This window comes from Monodelphis domestica, chromosome 1 (genome assembly GCF_027887165.1).
Source record: "Monodelphis domestica isolate mMonDom1 chromosome 1, mMonDom1.pri, whole genome shotgun sequence".
Classification (NCBI taxonomy): Eukaryota; Metazoa; Chordata; class Mammalia; order Didelphimorphia; family Didelphidae; genus Monodelphis; species Monodelphis domestica.
In genome coordinates, this window is record NC_077227.1 from 167,629,367 (window position 1) to 167,647,910 (window position 18,544).

General features: G+C 35.8%; 2 protein-coding genes across 13 annotated transcripts in view; one reads left to right on the forward strand and one right to left on the reverse strand.

Moving 5' to 3' along the window:
• AQP9 (aquaporin 9) overlaps positions 1-18,544 on the reverse strand; it is a 94,056-nt gene that overhangs the window by 74,795 nt on the left and 717 nt on the right. For 2 of the 12 annotated variants that reach the window (XM_007479679.3, XM_016428472.2), the window contains exons 2-5: positions 18,113-18,408; positions 12,105-12,331; positions 3,011-3,125; positions 2,298-2,424 (exon numbers count right to left, since the gene is read on the reverse strand). In XM_007479679.3, coding sequence (XP_007479741.1) covers positions 2,298-2,424; positions 3,011-3,125; positions 12,105-12,192 — 330 coding nt within the window. In that variant the 5' untranslated portion in view covers positions 12,193-12,331; positions 18,113-18,408. The other 10 variants (XM_007479673.3, XM_056809410.1, XM_007479675.3 and 7 more) reach the window with 10 other exon arrangements.
• ALDH1A2 (aldehyde dehydrogenase 1 family member A2) overlaps positions 18,258-18,544 on the forward strand; it is a 186,645-nt gene continuing 186,358 nt past the window's right edge. The window contains exon 1 of the mRNA XM_056809383.1: positions 18,258-18,367. The gene's annotated coding sequence lies outside the window, so the exon portion shown is untranslated. The remainder of the gene's footprint in view (positions 18,368-18,544) is intronic.

Sequence of the window (18,544 nt, forward strand, 5' to 3'; positions counted from 1 at the left end):
CTTTACAACTTAAAAGTCTTAGTTGCTGGACTTGCCTAGAGTCACAAAGCCAGTCACAAAAGAGTCATAAGAAGCAGAATTTGAATACAGGTCTTCCTGGCTCTAAAGCCAACTAAACCACTCTGTTTCCTTCTACCTTTCCCTTTAAGCATGAAGACACATTTTATTTGTTGCTATGTACTATCAAGTAGCTAGTTAGCTAAGTAGATAGACTGATCTTAATGAGTTCAATTCTGACCTCAGGCACATACTAGCTGAGTCACCCTGGATCAATCACTTAACTCTGTTTATCTCAGTTTCCTCATCTGCAGAAGGAGTCAGAAAAGGAAATGCCAAACTACTCTAGTATCTTTGTCAAGAAAACACCAAAAGGGCTCATACTTAAACAACAATATCAACAATTAAATAAAATAAGGAAAAGGTCAGCCATGTATTGAGCACCCACTAAGTAGAGTAGGAGCAGAACTGTACTGAATGACTTTTCTGAATAAATCCATATTCATAGTAGCTTTCAACTCTTGAACCCCAAAAGGATCAGGCTTACAAAATATGTTCCCATTAAAAAAAGGTCTTGTCTTATTGCTCTCTACATTAACTTTCCTCTATTTTCCCCTTTTCTATGGAATACCCAAATTTTCTTAAACTACTTTGCCTCAAGTTATTTGCCTTTTTTCTGGTACTTGCACTAGCTTCTAAAAATGCAATTTTATGCTCTGGTCCCCTAAAGAAATAGCAAATAAAATAGCACAATGATTCCCACCTTACAATGTATTATCCTGCAGGAAATAAGTCTAATATGGAGAATCTAGGAAACTGGTTACCCTGAGCCTTACAAATCTACCCTTTTAAATTTGGGGAGAATGGATTTTCATAGTAGCAGAGGAGGATATTCTGGTTATAACTTAGGAAGGGAGCATCACAGCTCCATGTTTGGGCTATTTTAGCAAAAAATAGTGAGATGAGGTATTTTGGAGACCAGAAGGAGATCCTCACCTTAGGAAAGTCACTTCCCCTCTCTTTGCCCACTTAGTCAAATAGGGGACTGGACAAGATCTAAAGGTTCCTTCCAATTCTAAATCTATGATATGATTACTTTGTTCAATCTATTTCCCCCCACCCCCAGTGCACTGTTTTCATGACTGGTTAATGTGACATACTAGTTTAAAAAAAAAAAAGATTTCCAGCATGTGGCTATACACAGTTAGCATTCAATAGAATTCTTAAAATGAAATAAAATGAGAGTTCATATCAAAGAATGAATAATGTACCTCACAGAAATTTCTTTCAAAGCCCTTAAGAAGTTAAATATCTTCAATGTGTTCCTTGTGAATAAGAGCTAGGGGTTGTTTGTACCTGCTGTTAAAAAACCTAAGGCAGGGTTGGTTTTTTTCATAAACAAATATGTTTTAAGTTGGAAATGCACATCCAATTTGTTTCTGAAACCAACTATTGGGAATGTTCGAGTATTAGCTTGAAGCTGGAAATCATGATAGGATTTATATAGGAGTAAAGAATGGTAAAGGAAAACCAAGCTAGTGGATTTTCAGAATATTCCACCAATATTTGCTAAGGTCCTTAAGTTGAGAAAATGAGACTAATAAAACTAATTACTAAGTAATAATTTAAAAATAAGATTAATAGTTTGAAGATTCTTAGAAATTGCTCTTGGTTATAGCAAGAAGATAGAGGGAAATGCAGGGTACCAAAGTCCAAAAGAAGTTGAAAAGAAAGGAGTTTGGGAATTTAAAAAAAAGTTGCCTGAATATAATATCTAATGTCCCATATTATTTCTACTTAATGCCCTATATCCTTCATTACCCAGCTACTAATCTGTCAAATACAATCATTGCCAAGCCCTTGCTTAACTATGACAGGATATTTCAGCCATTCTACTTATTGATCTTCTGAAACTATTTCAGGTGACCACCCTTTTTACTACATAAGCCAGTCTAAGTCGTCGTAGGCAAATCCTTCCTGTGAGGACCAAATGAAATGATATATGTAAAATCCTTGGCAAACATTGATGTGATATAGAAATGATTGTTATTATAATTGTTGTTATTATTATTATCACCATTATTAACAGGACACCAAAACTTTCCCATCAGCCTGTGTTGAGATAATACAGCATAGTACACAGAAAACATAAGCTTAACAAATAATAATTGGACAGAAGTGATCTGATGATTTTATAGCAACATAAAAGAGATTGTTGCATTAACCAAAACAGGAGGAAAACCATATAGATCAGAGGCATTCTTAAGTTAGAAAATAAAAGGAAATCAGATTACACTTACAACCATCACAAATGTCCCTATGAGTTCTGCAATCATTTCTTTGACCAAGTCGTTCTTCAGGATAATTTTTTCTTTAAGGCGTTTTTCCACTTTTCTGTCCATATCCAGGACCTTGTTGCTACGTGCTCTGGAAAAAGCAGGTAACACTTGTCAGTTGAGGTGGCACTCGGCAGTTAAGGTTAGACTGGATGATTCTTAAAGCGACTAGACTTCTATGACTTCACTGACACATGCAACCTGAAGAGTTTGACATCTGCTTATAAATTCATAAAGACAGTTAATGGAATTCTCTGACTGTACAAACCTGGACCCAACCATTCAGTGTGACCTAATACTTCATTTGGTGAGGTTCTCATTCCCTATTTTCAGCTGTTTGTTTTTATTTGCAAGTTAGAACCTCAATTCTCAAAAGCTGACTCCTTTTGTGCCTGAGGGATTAATCATTACCTTTATTTTCAAGGTAATTTTTTTGCTGTCCCTTTTTTTTTCCCGAGGAGATGAGAAAAGAGATCTTATGCTGGATGTCTTGCCAAACCACAGCTACAGGCTCAAGTCCAGAGGAGATTTACATGTTACACAATTGCTGCCTTCAAAAAAAAATTTTTTTTCTTTCCTGAAGTAAGTGGCTGGGGTGTGGTTTGGACTTGTAAAACCCAAAGTATATATGTCTAAAGCAAACATTTATTATTCCTGGTCAAACCTAGACAACATACATTGGAAAACCAACTACGGATCTTTGTTGTGATAGGGCTCTGGAGATTAAATCTTCATCCTCATACATATTTCGTAGACTTGTCTGAGATAGGCCAAGATTATTTATTCCAGATTCTGGATGGAGAAACACAAAAAGAAAAACAAAAAAAATGAAGATTTGCTCAAGTTCTGATAGAAAGGTCTTAAAAATTGATATAGTAGAGAGATAAATCATCCAAGTAAAATAAGTTATTAAAATCAATGTGACTGAGTAGGTAATATCTTGAGCTCTCTTTTGATTGTCAGATCAATTAGATTTTTCACCTGAGGGAACTTCCCGGCTAAAACCCAGTTTTGTGGACTCCTTCCCATGTACAAAGGATCATTGGACCCAATAAGAAAGGAGTAGATTGTTGCAGCCTGCATTTTTATGGTGATGATTGCTTACTGGGCTAGAAGAATTATGTCTAAATGAAAACAGTAGACAGGGAAGGACACAAAGACCAATGTTGTCTACTCAGAAACAATTCATAAAAGTTACCTCTATTTAGAATCAGGTTCAATTATTTTTGTTGGACACAATGATATTAAATGGCAAACCATTATTTAGAATGCCCTCCTGGTCCTGTCAAGTACTAAAGCCATTGTTTCTAAGTTTATATGGAATAGAAGAAATAGAATCCATTCATATCTGAGAACCTGAGCTGTATCAAAGGCTTTTCAAAGCAATGGAACCTAGTATTGATATTGTATTTGGCCTCTCGAGCCTTCCACAGTTACTGGTCCCCGTCTATGCCTTCTAACTCTATAGGAGTTCATCATTTCTTTCCTAAGAGGCAGGCAAATTGGAAGAAAGGTAAGAATAAGAGAGGGGAAGAAAATAGCAAGTAGTCCATAAAGGCAATGAACTGTTACTCTCCTTACAAAGAAATCTTTGAAACAATGATCCATTGCAATAAATACATCCTATGGTCTGCTCTATGTCATAATTTAGAGATCAAACATGACCTAGATTTGGAATCAGGAGAACCTGTGTCCAAATATTTCCTTAACAATTAAATGTTTCTGAGCTTTGGTTTCTTCATTTATAAGATGAATTAGAGGATCATTTATAAGAGAAAATAATGTCTGAACTACTTGTCTCTCATAAATTATTTATGGAATTCAAATTCTACAATATACATCCCTTGCAAGCCTTAAAACATTTCATATGTTCTAATTATTATTATTTTACATGTAGATGTGAGAAAAGAGGTCAGCCAAATTGTAATGGAGCTGTTTACTTTTCTTTTTTTCTTGTCATCAAGAAAAAATTATTCTTCAAATTCCCTCAATAGACAGCTGGTGGCATAGTGAATAGATTGCTGAACCTGGAGTTAGGAAGTCCTGAGTTCAAATATGGCCTCAGACACTTATGAGCAGGCAAGTGACTTAACCTCTGTTTACCTGTTTCCTCCATTTAAAATGGGTATAATGATAACATGTACTTCACAGTATTATTGTAATGATCATTTGAGATATGTGTTTAAAAAGCACTTAGGGCTTCCAGGTAAGCATGACAGCAGTATAGATGCAGGACTCTTCCTCTCCTCGGCAACCACTAATATAGACTACCTTCAAAGACCAAAAAAACCCCAACCAAACAAAAAACCAAATTCATGAGAATGAAGGGACTCTACAGTAGGGTGCAGCATTGAAGGTACATGGGATTTGGGCATTTCCACACCATAAGGGGGTGAAAAATCTCCCACCCAAACATGAGCTGATCTACCCTCCCCCACCACACCTACAGAGCCAGAGTCAGGGCCAGCGTGCACCAGAATCAGTGAGCGAATGAGGGGGCACCTCTAGAGGGAGCAAGGGGCACCTCTAGGTCCTTGGGAGCTGAGTAAGACCACCAAAAACCTACACCAAAGAGCAGCTACACCTGAAACCCCAGCGGACTGGGAAGTGCAGACTGTGGGCTCTCTCGGGAAGGTGGCTCAGAGAAGGGCAGTGAACAGAGGAAGCTGCAGAGATTTGAGAGCTTATCTCAGGCAAAACCCTTGCTCCTTAACTACATACATAGAGAGCCTGCCCATTTCACTCATATTTCTGACTAAAAAGGGAATGAAAAACCTCCAATGTGATGGCAAATTGTGCCCAGAAGAAACAACCACCCTCCAAAAAAAAAAACCAAAGAAAAAGAAAGTATTGACCCTGGAAAATTTTTATGGAGGAAAAACCCAGGCTACAGAGGAAATAGAGGAGGAAATTCAAACAAAGCTAAAACCTTCCAAAAAAAAAATGGAAATTGTCTACAAGCTCTTGAAGAATTTAAATTGGAGCTTATCAAAAAGATGGAAGCCTTCTGGCAAGAAAAGTGGGAAATAGTTCAAAGAGAAAATAGCAGTTTAAAGGACAAGAACTCCCAATTGGAGAAACAGCTGGAAGCCACAAAAAGCAGGATAGACCAAACTGAAAAGGAAAACCAGTCTTTAAAGACCAGAATTAGGCAACTGGAAGACAATGATCTTGCAAAACAGCAAGAATTAATAAAGCAAAGTCAAAAGACTGACAAAATAGAAGAAAACATAAAATATCTCACTGACAAGATGACAGATCAGGAAAACAGATCACGACAAGACAATTTGAGAATCATTGGTCTACCTGAAAAGCCAGAAATAAACAGAAATCTTAACATCATACTACAAGAAATCATCCAAGAAAACTGCCCTGATGTCCTTGAACAAGGGGGCAAAATAGACATTGAAAGAGTTCATAGAACCCTCTACACTAAATCCTCAAAAGACAACTCCCAGGAATGTAATTGCCAAGTTCCAGAGCTTTCAAGCTAAGAAGAAAATTCTACAAGAAACCAAAAAGAGTCAATTCAGATACCAAGGAGCACCAATCAGGATCACACAAGACCTGGCACCTTCCACACTAAAGGACCACAAGGCCTGAAACATGATATTCAGAAAGGCAAGAGAATTGGGTCTTCAACCAAGAATCACCTATCTGTCAAAACTGACTATATATTTCCAGAGGAAAGTATGGGCATTCAATAGAATAGAAGATTTCCAAGTATTTGTAAAGAAAATACCAGAACTAACTGTAAAGTTTGATATCCAAACAAAAAGATCAAGAGAAACATGAAAAAGAGAGGGAAAAGGGGAAGATTTTTTTTATTCAAACTCTTCTTTAAGGGCTACAATTAGATCAAATTATATATATATTCACTATTATAGTAATTAGAAGAATCATTCACAGGAAGAGATTGGGGCATTAAGGGCTATAAGATGATATACAATAAAGAAAAAGGAAGAGGGGATCAAAGATGGCACCAAGAGATACTTGAAGAAATAAAATAAATAGGATAATCTTTATCACACAAAGATACATATGGGAAGGGGAGGGGAAGAATACTCTTATAAGAAGGAGAGGAAGAGAGTGCTAATAGGTAATACTTAAACCTTACTCTCAGTGAAATCAATTCTGATAGGGAAGAGCATCTAGATCCATTGGGGTGTTGAATTCTATCTTATCCTATAGGGTAAGCGAGAAGTGAAAACTAAGGGGATTAGGGAATAGGGAATACAAAAATGGAGGGAAAGAGAAGGGGGAGGAAACTTAACACACCCTAAAAAAACAAGAAGGGAACAAAAAGGGAGAGACCAGAAAGGGAGCATATTAAGGGAGAGGATTAGGGGGATTGATTAAAAGTAAAGCACTGGTTTAAAAGGATATAGCAAAGGAAGAAAGGACAGAACTAGGAGAGGATATCAAAAAGCTAGGGAATACACAAGTGACAATCATAACTTTGAACATGAATGGGATGAACTCACCCATAAAACAAAAACAAATAGGAGAGTGGATTAGAATCCAAAATCCTACCATATGTTGTCTACAAGAAACACACCTGAGGCGGGTATATATTCACAAGGTTAGAATTAAAGGTTGGAGCAAAACCTATTAAGCCTCAACTGATAGAAAAAAAGGCAGGCGTTGCAATCATGATATCTGACAAAGCCAAAGTAAAAATAGATCTGATTAAAAGGGATAGGGAAGGTAAATACATCCTGATAAAAGGGAGTATAGACAATGAGGAAATATCAGTAATAAACATGTATGCACCAAATGTTATAGCATCCAAATTTCTAAAGGGGAAACTAGTAGAATTGAAGGAGGAAATGATAGTAAAACTATACTAGTGCGAGACCTGAACCTACCACTATCAAATTTAGATAAATCAAATAAATAAATAAGAGGTAAAAGATGTGAATGAAATCTTAGAAAAATTAGAGTTAATAGATATATGGAGAAAAATAAATAGGGACAAAAAGGAATAGACTTTCTTTTCAGTAGCACATGATTCATTCACAAAGATTGACCATGTACTAGGTCATAAAAACATGGCAAACAAATGCAGAAAAGCAGAAATAATAAATTCAACCTTTTCAGATCATAACACAATAAAAATAATGATCAGTAAGGGTACATGGAGAGCCAAATCAAAAATTAATTGGAAATTAAATAATGTGATTCTGAAAAATCAGTTAGAGAACAAATCATAGAAACAATTAATAATTTCACTGAAGAAAATGACAATGATGAGACATCCTTTCAAAATCTATGGGATGCAGCCAAAGCAGTACTTACAGGAAAATTTATATCCTTGAGTTCATATATTAACAAATTAAGGAGGGCAGAGGTCAATGAATTGGACATGCAAATCAAAAAACTTGAAAGTGAACAAATTAAAAATCCCCAGAAGAAAATTAAATTAAAGATCCTAAAAATTAAGGGAGAAATTAATAAAATTGAAGGTGAAAGAACTATTGAACTAATAAATAAGACCAGAAGCTGGTATTCTGAAAAAACAAAATAGACAAAGTACTGGTCCATCTAATAAAAAAATGGAAAGAAGAAAACCAAATTAACAGTATCAAAGGTGAAAAGGGAGACCTCACCTCCAATGAAGAAGAAATTAAGGTAATCATTAAAAACTATTTTGCCCAATTATATGGCAATAAATATGTCAATCTAAGTGATAGGGATGAATATTTACAAAAATATAAATTGCCTAGATTAACAGAAGAAGAAATAGAATTCTTAAGTAATCCCATATCAGAAAAAGAAATTGAACAAGCCTTCAAAGAATTCCCTAAGAAAAAATCCCCAGGGCCTGATGGATTCACAAGTGAATTCTATCAAAAATTCAAAAAACACCTAATCCCAATACTATACAAAGTATCTGACATAATAAGCAAAGAGGGAGTTCTATTAAATTCCTTTTATGACACGAATATGGTACTGATTCCAAATCCAGGCAGGTTAAAGACAGAGAAAGAAAACTACAGACCAATTTCCTTAATGAATATAGATGTAAAAATGTTAAATAGGATACTAGCAAAAAGTCTTCAGCAAGTCATCATGAAGGCTGATATTCACTATGATCAGGTGGGATTTAAGATAGGAATTTAAGGATGGTTCAATATTAGGAAAACTATCCACATAATTGACCATATCAACAAGCAAACCAACAAAAATCACATGATTATTTCAATAGATACAAAAAATCCTTTGACAAATACAACACCCATTCCTATTGAAAACACTACAAAGTATAGGAATAGAAGGGCCTTTCCTAAAAATAATAAACAATACTTATCTAAAACCATCAGCCAACATCATATGCAATGGGGATAAACTAGATGCATTCCCAATAAGATTAGGAGTGAAACAAGGATGCCCATTATCACCACTATTATTTAACATTGTACTAGAAACACTTGCAGTAGCAATTAGAGAAGAAAAAGAAATTGAAGGTATTAAAATTTGCAAGGAAGAGACCAAGTTATCACACTTTGCAGATGATATGATGGTTTAAAGAATCCTAGAGAATCAACTAAAAAGCTAGTGGAAATAATCAACTTTAGCAAAGTTGCAAGATACAAAATAAACCCACATAAGTCATCAGCATTTCTATATATCTCCAATCCATCTCAGCAGTAAGAATTAGAAAGAGAAATTCCATTGAAAATCACCCTAGACAATATAAAATACTTGGGAATCTATATGCCAAGACAAACACAGGAACTATATGAACACAACTACAAAACACTTTCCACACAATTAAAACTCTATCTAAACAATTGGAAAAACATCAACTGCTCATGGGTAGGACGAGCTAACATAAAAAAAAATCACCATACTACCCAAACTTATTTACTTATTTAGTGCCAGACCCATTGAATTACCAAAAAACTTTACTGAATTAGAAAAAACCATAACAAAGTTCATTTGGAAGAACAAAAGATCAAGGATATCCAGGAAAATAATGAAAAAAATGCAAAGGAAGGCGGCCTTGCAGTACCAGATCTCAAACTATACCATAAAGCAGTGGTCATCAAAACAATATGGTCCTGGCTAAGAGACAGAAAGGAGGATCAGTGGAATAGACTCGACGTAAGGGACCTCAACAAAACAGTCTATGACAAAGCCAAAGCGCCCAGCTTTTGGGACAAAAATCCACTATTTGACAAACACTGCTGGGAAAATTGGAATACAGTATGGAAGAGATTAGGCTTGGATCAACATCTCACACCCTACACCAAGATAAACTCAGAATGGGTGAGTGACTTGAACATAAAGAAGGAAACTATAAGTAAATTATGGGAATACAGAATAGTATACCACAACAGACCTTTGGGAAAGGAAAGATTTTAAAACCAAGCAGGACTTAGAAAGAGTAACAAAATGTAAAATTTTGATTACATCAAATTAAAAAGGTTTTGTACAAACAAAACCAATGTAACCATAATTAGAAGGGAAATAAATTGGGAAACAATCTTCATAACAAAAAACTCTGACAAAGGTCTAATTACTCAAATTTACAAAGAGCTAAATCAATTGTACAAAAAAAAAACAAAAAACAAGCCATTATCCAATTGATAAATGGACAAGGGACACGAATAGACAATTTTCAATCAAAGAAATAAAAACTATTAATAAGCACATGAAAAAGTGTTCTAAATCTCTTATAATCAGAGAGATGCAAATCAAAACAACTCTGAGGTACCACCTCACACCTAGCAGATTGGCTGACATGGCAGAAACAGAAAGTAATGAATGCTGGTGGGGATATGGTGGCAAAGTCAGGACATTAATGCACTGCTGGTGGTGTTGTGAATTGATCAAACCATTCTGGAGGGCAATTTGGAACTATCCCAAAGGGTGCTAAAAGACTGTCTGCCCTTTGATCCAGCTATAGCACCGCTGGTTTTCTACCCCAAAGAAATAAGGAAAAATACATGTCAAGAATATCATAGCTGTACTCTTTGTGGTGGTAAAAAATTGTAAAATGAGGGGATGCCCTTCAATTGGGGAATGGCTGAACAAATTGTGGTATATGTTGGTGATGGAATACTATTGTGCTCAAAGGAATAATGAACTGGAGGAATTCCATGGGAACTGGAACGACCTCCAAGAAGTGATGCAGAGCGAAAGGAGCAGAACCAGGAGAATATTGTACACAGAGACAAATACACTGTGGTACAATTGAATGTAATGGACTTCTCCATTAGTGGCAATGCAGTGTTCCTGAACAACCCGGAGGGATCTATGAGAAAGAACATGATCCACATTCAGAGGAAAAACGGTGGGTATAGAAACACTGAAAAAAACAACTGCTTGATGTAGACTTTAAATTAACATCCTAATGCAAACATCAACAACATGGAAATGGATTCTGATCAAGGACACATGTAATACCCAGTGGAACTGCATGTCAGCTATGGAAGGGGTGGGGAGAGGGGAGGAAGGAATAGAATATGATTTTTGTAACCAAGGAATAATGATGTTTGAAATTGACCAAATAAAATTAAAAAAAATTAAAATGTAAAAAAAAAAGCACTTAGTACAATGTCTGTATCATAGGTGATGCTACAAAAATGTTTATTTCCTCCCTCTCCTATCTTTACCATCCTAACCCCAGAAAAATTCAACTAAATTTCAAAACCAATTTGAAAAATCTTTACATTCATGAGAGGGAAGGAATGGTGTTGATGTCTATAGATACATAATTCATAACCCCAATGGTCCATAAGAATCCTTTATACTTGCTAACTTATCATTAGGAGGTTATGAATTAGATCTCTTTCAACTTTTAGCCCTGAATTAGTATTTATTTATACATGTATTCATTCATTCATTCAAAATATATAAGGAACCTAATACATGTGAATTCATTAAACTAGATGCTATGAGTATGAAGAAGGTAAATTACAAAGGTGTATTTCAGAGTCTCTGAACTAAAGAAGGCTTCAGAAGAATGCAGGAGGTTTGATGTACAAATCATACCTTGGTACTCATCATTAATTCATTCCAGAGTTCCAGAAGGCAGATCAAATACCAAAAATGGTTGTATAGCAAATGAATTTTTCCCATAAGGAATAATGTAAACTGAATTAATATGTTCCAGACACCCAGAAAATCCAGATTTTATTAGGCATTATATGCATTAAGGGAGTTGTATTTTTTTTTATAAAACCCTTACCTTCCATCTTGGAGTCAATACTGTGTATTGGCTCCAAGGCAGAAGAGTGGTAAGGGCTAGGCAATGGGGGTCAAGTGACTTGCCCAGGTTCACACAGCTAGGAAGTGTCTGAGGTAGGGAGTTGTATTTTACTAAATAAACATTAATAATACATGGATAAATAATAATTAGATTGAATAAGATAATTTTAACTTAATTTACCTGTATTGAAAGGAGTTAAAGGGATGGTGGGAGGAGGAGAAATTTTATAGTCTGGAAGAGGAAGTTCCTTCCATTATAACTGAGGGCAACTGCCCTCTTGAATTCTTTCTTTTTCTTTTCTGTCCCTTATCACCACTTAATTCTGCTAAAAGATTCAGCAGGTGTAAGCTTCCTAAAAAAACGTCAGTGATGTCTGTTTATGTTTGTATTTGAAAATTCCTCTAAAGAGGTTAATGGTCTGATTTAACATATTTATAATTCTACTTGGTAAACTTTATCAGGGTAATAGTTTGTAACAGTTTTGCCTTACCAACAATTTTGTACACATTTCCTTTATTAATGAAGTGAAGAACTCTCCTTTGTCCCCTCCTTACCTGAAGAAAACTCCCCTACCATTATATCCTGATTGCTTTGAAATCCATGTTGCTCATGTTTGCTGTGCGTTGAGCCTGGAGGAGGCATAGTCTCCGGTAGATCACCAAGTTCAAGCAAGTGTGCTGAATGCCTAGCAAACGTCTAATACTCTGACAATCTTTTCTCATCAAAAGGTGTTGAATAATAAATTCAAGAAGTTCCCAAATTGTTGAGTACCAAGGTTTAACTATATAGAAATAGGAAAAGTATAAAAAAGAGACAACAGGGAAGAGTTAACAGACAGAAAGTTTACTTCCAGCTACTGGCAACCAGGGCAAGTTTCTTGGAAGATGTTGGTATTGAAATTTATCTTGAAGAATGGACAAGACTTTAAGTAAAGAGTGTTCATTCACCTAAAAGGCTAAAAAGCAAACAAAAATAGTGTGCATATCCTTTGACTCAGCAATACCACTAATAGGTCTGTAACCCAAAGAGATCAAAGAAAAAGAAAAAGGATTCACATGTACAAACATATCTTTTTGTGATGTCAAAAAATTGGAAACTGAAGGGATGTCCATCAATTTGTAAATGGCTAAACAAAGTTGTGGTACTATATATGATTGTGTTGAAATACAACTGTATTTTAAGAAATATGCTAGGTAGAATACTACTGAGCCATAAAAAAAGATGAGCAAGTTAAACTAAAAAAAAATCTTGGAAAGACCTACATGAAAAAATGAAGAGTGAAATGAACAGAGCCAAAAGAACATATACAGCTACAGAATATATGAAGAATGACTTGTGAATGTCCACCTCCAGAGAAAGAACTGATAAATATAAACATGAAAGATATAATTTATATATGAAAGAAGAAAAAGAAAAGAAAGAGGCAAAAGAAAGAAGCAAAGCAAAAGAAAGAGGCAAAGAGAAAGAAAGAAAGGCAAAGAGAAAGGAAGGAAGGAAGGAAGGAAGGAAGGAAGGAAGGAAGGAAGGAAGGAAGGAAGGAAGGAAGGAAGGAAGGAAGGAAGGAAGGAAGGAAGGAAGGAAGGAAGGAAGGAAGGAAGGAAGGAAGGAAGGAAGGAAGGAAGGAAGAAAGAAAGAAAGAAAGAAAGAAAGAAAGAAAGAAAGAAAGAAAGAAAGAAAGAAAGAAAGAAAGAAAGAAAGAAAGAAAGAAAGAAAGAAAGAAAGAAAGAAAGAAAGAAAGGAAGGAAGGAAGGAAGAAAGGAAGAAAGGAAGAAAGGAAGGAAGGAAGGAAGGAAGGAAGGAAGGAAGGAAGGAAGGAAGGAAGGAAGGAAGGAAGGAAGGAAGGAAGAAAGAAAGAAAGAAAGAAAGAAAGAAAGAAAGAAAGAAAGAAAGAAAGAAAGAAAGAAAGAAAGAAAGAAAGAAAGAAAGAAAGAAAGAAAGAAAGAAAGAAAGAAAGAAAGAAAGAAAGAAAGAAAGAAAGAAAGAAAGAAAGAAAGAAAGAAAAGAAGAAAGGAAGGAAGAAAAAGAAAGGAAGGAAGGAAGGAAGGAAGGAAGGAAGGAAGGAAGGAAGGAAGGAAGGAAGGAAGGAAGGAAGGAAGGAAGGAAGGAAGGGAGTGTGCTAGGAGCTGGAGATACAAAAAGAAACAAAAGATAGTTCCTGCCCTCAAGGAACTTACAATATAATAGGGGAGAAAACATGCAAACAAATCTATATAAAACAAGATTTCTTAAAGCACTATTTTCGGGGGCAGCTGGGTAGCTCAGTGTGTTGAGAGCTAGCCCTAGAGATGGGAGGTCCTAGGTTCAAATCTGGCCTCACACACTTCCCAGCTGTGTGACCCTGGGCAAGTCACTTGACCCCCATTGCCTAGCCCTTACCACTCTTCTGCCTTGGAGCCAATACACAGTATTGACTCCAAGACGGAAGGTAAGGGTTTAAAAAAAAAAAAAGCACTATTTTCATTCTATCAGTTGTCTAAAACTTTCAAATATTTCATAATTCCATCTTTTTTCTTTTTAAATCTTGTAGATGCTCTATTATTTCTTTTATCATTGTTACTTTCCAAATAGTTCACTCTTCTCCAGAAGAACTTCCTTTATATATTATCAAGCAAAAAGACAAAACCAGTCTTTTGACCATATCTGAAAATGCATGCCTCATCTCATACCTACTGTCTACCACCTCTTGCCAAGAGACAAGAGGCTTCCTTCATCATCAAGCCCTCTGAAGTTTTATTTGGTCACTATATTGATCCTTTATATTATTGTGATCACTGTAGGAATTATTCTCTTGGTTCTTCTTGCTTATATCACTTATATGTCTTAATTAATTTGTTCCTTTCATTGTTTCTTATGGTATAATAATATTCCATTCCATGCACATACCTTAACATTCCTTAATTGATGAGCATCCACTTATCTTAGTTTTTTGTTACTACTAAAAGTGCTGCTCTAAATAATTTTCTTCTGTCTTCAACCTCCTTGGGTCCACTATTATGCCTAGTAGTGGTATTATTGGGTCAAAGAATATGTTCACATTAACAGAATTCCAACTTATTTTCCTGAATAGTTCTGAGGAAACTAGGTTGTATAACAGATAGAGTCCTGGCCTGGAATCAGGAAGACTCATCTTCATGAGTACTTATTTAGCCTCAGATATTTACTAGCTGTGTAACCCTGGGCAAGTCACTTAACCTTACTTGCCTCAGTTTCCTCATCTATAAAATAAGCTAGAGAAGGAAATGACAAACCACTCCAGCATCTATGACAAGAAATGTCATAGTCCAAATGGGAACTCGTACTAATATAGACATATTCTTTGACCCAACAATACCACTACTAAGCATAGTAGTGGATCCAAGGAAGTTGAAGACAGAGGGAAAACATTTATGTCAGCACTTTTAGTAATAGAAAAAAACATCTCCTGAGCCACATTGATGCCTCATAGCTAGTTAGTATCTGAAGTCATATTTGAACTTGGGTCCTTCGGACTCCAGACAAAGCATTCTATCCACTGGGCCATCCAGTTGTCTCTGCTTATATTCCTAGTGCCTGGTATATAGGAAGTACTCAAGAAAGTGCTCTTATTGGTTGTCATACACTTACCTCTTTCAGGCTAAGATCTATCATACTTAGAACAGAAAGAAAAAATTTACTTCTTTCATGATTTAATTGGAAAAGGAGCAGGAGGAGGAATGGAAATAGAAAGGCTCATAGTGACTGAATATATTATACTCTAGAAATATCATTTCTGCCTGACCTCAGACCTAATATCCTTCTGGTTCTCTACAGGTGGAGCATGCTCTGCCAATGGCTCCCACTCACATCTACAGGACTTTCTAGATAACCCTGATTGTTCATGATTTTTCCCTCATTAAACACATGAGAAATTATACAAATGAACCAAAATTAAGAAATAATCATGAATTACATATTATTCTTAGATTTTTTAAAAAAACCTGTTACTGGCTAGATATGTTATAATGAATTCTAGACATGAAAAAGCCCCTTCCTGCCTTTCCAGTCTTCTTACATCTTACTCCCAAACATATGCTCTTGGATCAAATGAACCTGGATGTTCCACAAAGAAGACACTCCATCTCTCTGCTCCCTTTGTCCAGGCATTTTCTCTGGATGTCTCCCATTCCTGATTCAATTACTGACTTCCCTGATTTCCTTTAAATCCCATCTAAAATTCTACCTTCTACTGGAAGCCTTCCCCAATCCCTCTTAATTCCAATGCTTTTCCTCTTTTAATTATTTCCCATTTATCCTACATATAGCTTGCACAGATTTGTCTACATTTTGTCTTCTCCAGTGGATTGTAAGCTCCTTGGGGGAAGGAATTGTCTTTTACTTACTTTTGTATCCTCAGCACTTAGTATGGTGCCTGACCCAATTTTAGGTGCTTAATAAATGTTTATTGAATGAATAAATTAATGAAATAGGTCATCCTGCAAGGCATAACACTTTGCTACTTAAATTTCCATTGATGTTGCAGCCCTTTGTTTCTTATTAAAAAAAAAACAAAACAAAACAACCCTTACCTTTTATCTTAGAATTGATACTGAATATTGGTTCCAAGGCAGAAGAGTGGTAAGGGCTAGGCAAATGGGATGAAGTGTCTGAGGCAGATTTGAACCCAGGACATCCTGTCTACAGGTCTGGATCTCTATCCATTGAGTTACCTAGCTGCCTTGTATGTTTGGTCATTTTTGACAAGAACCTATATAGTGAAGAGCTATACAGTCTCCTGATTTTTCAGTCCAAGGTTTCTTCCTGCTCAACATCTCTGGCCATTCATTAGTAAATAAATTTTTTTTATGAAATTAAAAGTCCAATAAGCTCTATCCTGGTTGAATTGGAGAGATAGACATTGCAGTCCCTTTGGTGCCCTTTATAATTTGGGTTTATTGATTTTATGGTACAAAGAGAAAGCTGTTTAAGCATTTATCCAGGGAGGATTTACTTAAGAGAATGAATGTTGACCAAAGCAAATAAAGTCTCTGTTTCAAGTGGACCGCTTAGAATTTTGTATTTGTCTTTTTGTGTGTGTGTTGTTTGTTTATTCTAAAATAACTTCAAAGAAAGACTGATTTTGCCACAATCCAAAGCACAATGGAAAGGCAAATGTCAAAACATGTACAAAGAAAAGTTTAGATAGTATTTACTCCACCATATTGAAACAAAATGGAAGCCAATAAAAAAAGTTTCCAAGTTTTCATGTCTTTCTATTGTTTAAAAAAATTCATTGAAATTGGGCATATGGGAGGGAACATGTTTTTATTGAGAACCTGTTATAGGCCTGTAACTTTAGAAATATCACATTTGATCCTCACAACAACCCTGACTGAGGAGTGCTATTATTATCCACATTTTACAGACAGAGGTTAAGTGACTTGCCCAGAATCCCACAGCAATAAATATCTGAGGGCAAAAAATGGTCTTCCTGATTCCAGGCCCAGAACTCTATCCACTGTGCCTCCAGGCTGCCACATATATGGACTGACATAAAGAAGGAGTTTTTATTAGGATTACTAATCTGTCTTCCATCTTAAAACAAACTGGACAAGTTGCCTGATACTTTATATTAAGTAAAATATCCCTATAATCTTATTAGTTAATTGGATTGCAAAAGGGGTGGAATGATGAAGGAACAACTCTTTTAGATAATTTTATAGCAATGAATGCCCCATCATTCACTCCCTGTATACCAATTCATAAGACCATAGAATTCTAGAGTTGGATGAATCTGTAGAAAGAATTGAACCCTCTTCATTTTATAATTGAAAAAACTGAGGCCCAAAGAGGTTGTGCTATTTTCCTGAGGGCAAAGTGTGCAATAGAGCAGACTACAATTTAGGTTTTCTGACTCCCAATTCAATATTTATTCTACTTATACAATGCTTCCACTTTGTACTATCACATATTTTTCCTATGAATTGTGATGAAATCCTTTAATTTATATGTGATTATAATCAATAAGGTCTTAGGCCATGGAATTTAGTTCAGTTAATTAAATATTTTTTAAGCCTCTGCCCTTTGTATACAGATTAATGTTAATTGGAGGAGGAAGAGAAGATTAACAAATAGGGGGTAATAGAGGTGGCAGTATAGAATAAACTTCAGAAGTCTAATTGTCCATAATTAAAGTGACTGGATGTCCATTTTTTTCTGAGATAGTCTTAAGTCCCATCTTTTTGTGAGTTTCACCAGACTCTAGGCTATTCCGTTTTTTTTTTTTCTTCAATTAGGACTTCTGTCCTCTCACCGGAGCCCATTAATTTTAGGAGAAAAGTTTTACTCCTTCTCAAAACAGCAGGAGACTATAAAGCTAACAACAACCAAATTTGCTGTGAACATCAAGGTAGGATTCTAACATAATAATATTGAATGTCTCCTTCAGGTGACCCTGGATGTAGAAATAGCCCCAGAAAATAGGGACCTAAAAGGTGTGATGACTAACCAGGCCCCACATATTGGTTCTTCAATTCCTACTTTAAGAGAGCAAATTTATAGACCCAGAAATCAGATGACCTAAACTAGGACAAAGGTAACATCTTACCTTTCAGCTGTACAGCAGTGCCAGAAATAATTTCTCTTAAGCATACATTCTCTCATTCCCTTTCCCTTATGTGATGTCATAGGATGTTTGTCTATTGCCTACCTATAAGAGAAAGTCCAACTACATACTGGTGTTCATCTCATCTCTTCTATTGCCAGGACACCCAGACTTCAGTCTCTTCATTTACTTCCCCACAGCACAATTTTTCTCATCCTCCATATTTTTCTGCCTTCAGTTGCCTCTCGAGGCAACATGGTAAGACTCAGGTTTGAATGTTGCATCTAACACATTCTTACCTGTGTGGGATAAAGATTTAGAACTGGGAGGGATCTTAGAGGTCATTAAGACCAACCTCTCATTTGACAGGGAAACAGATCTGGAGAGGTTAAGTGACTTGTCTATAGCAACAGAGGTGATAAGAGGCAGAATTTG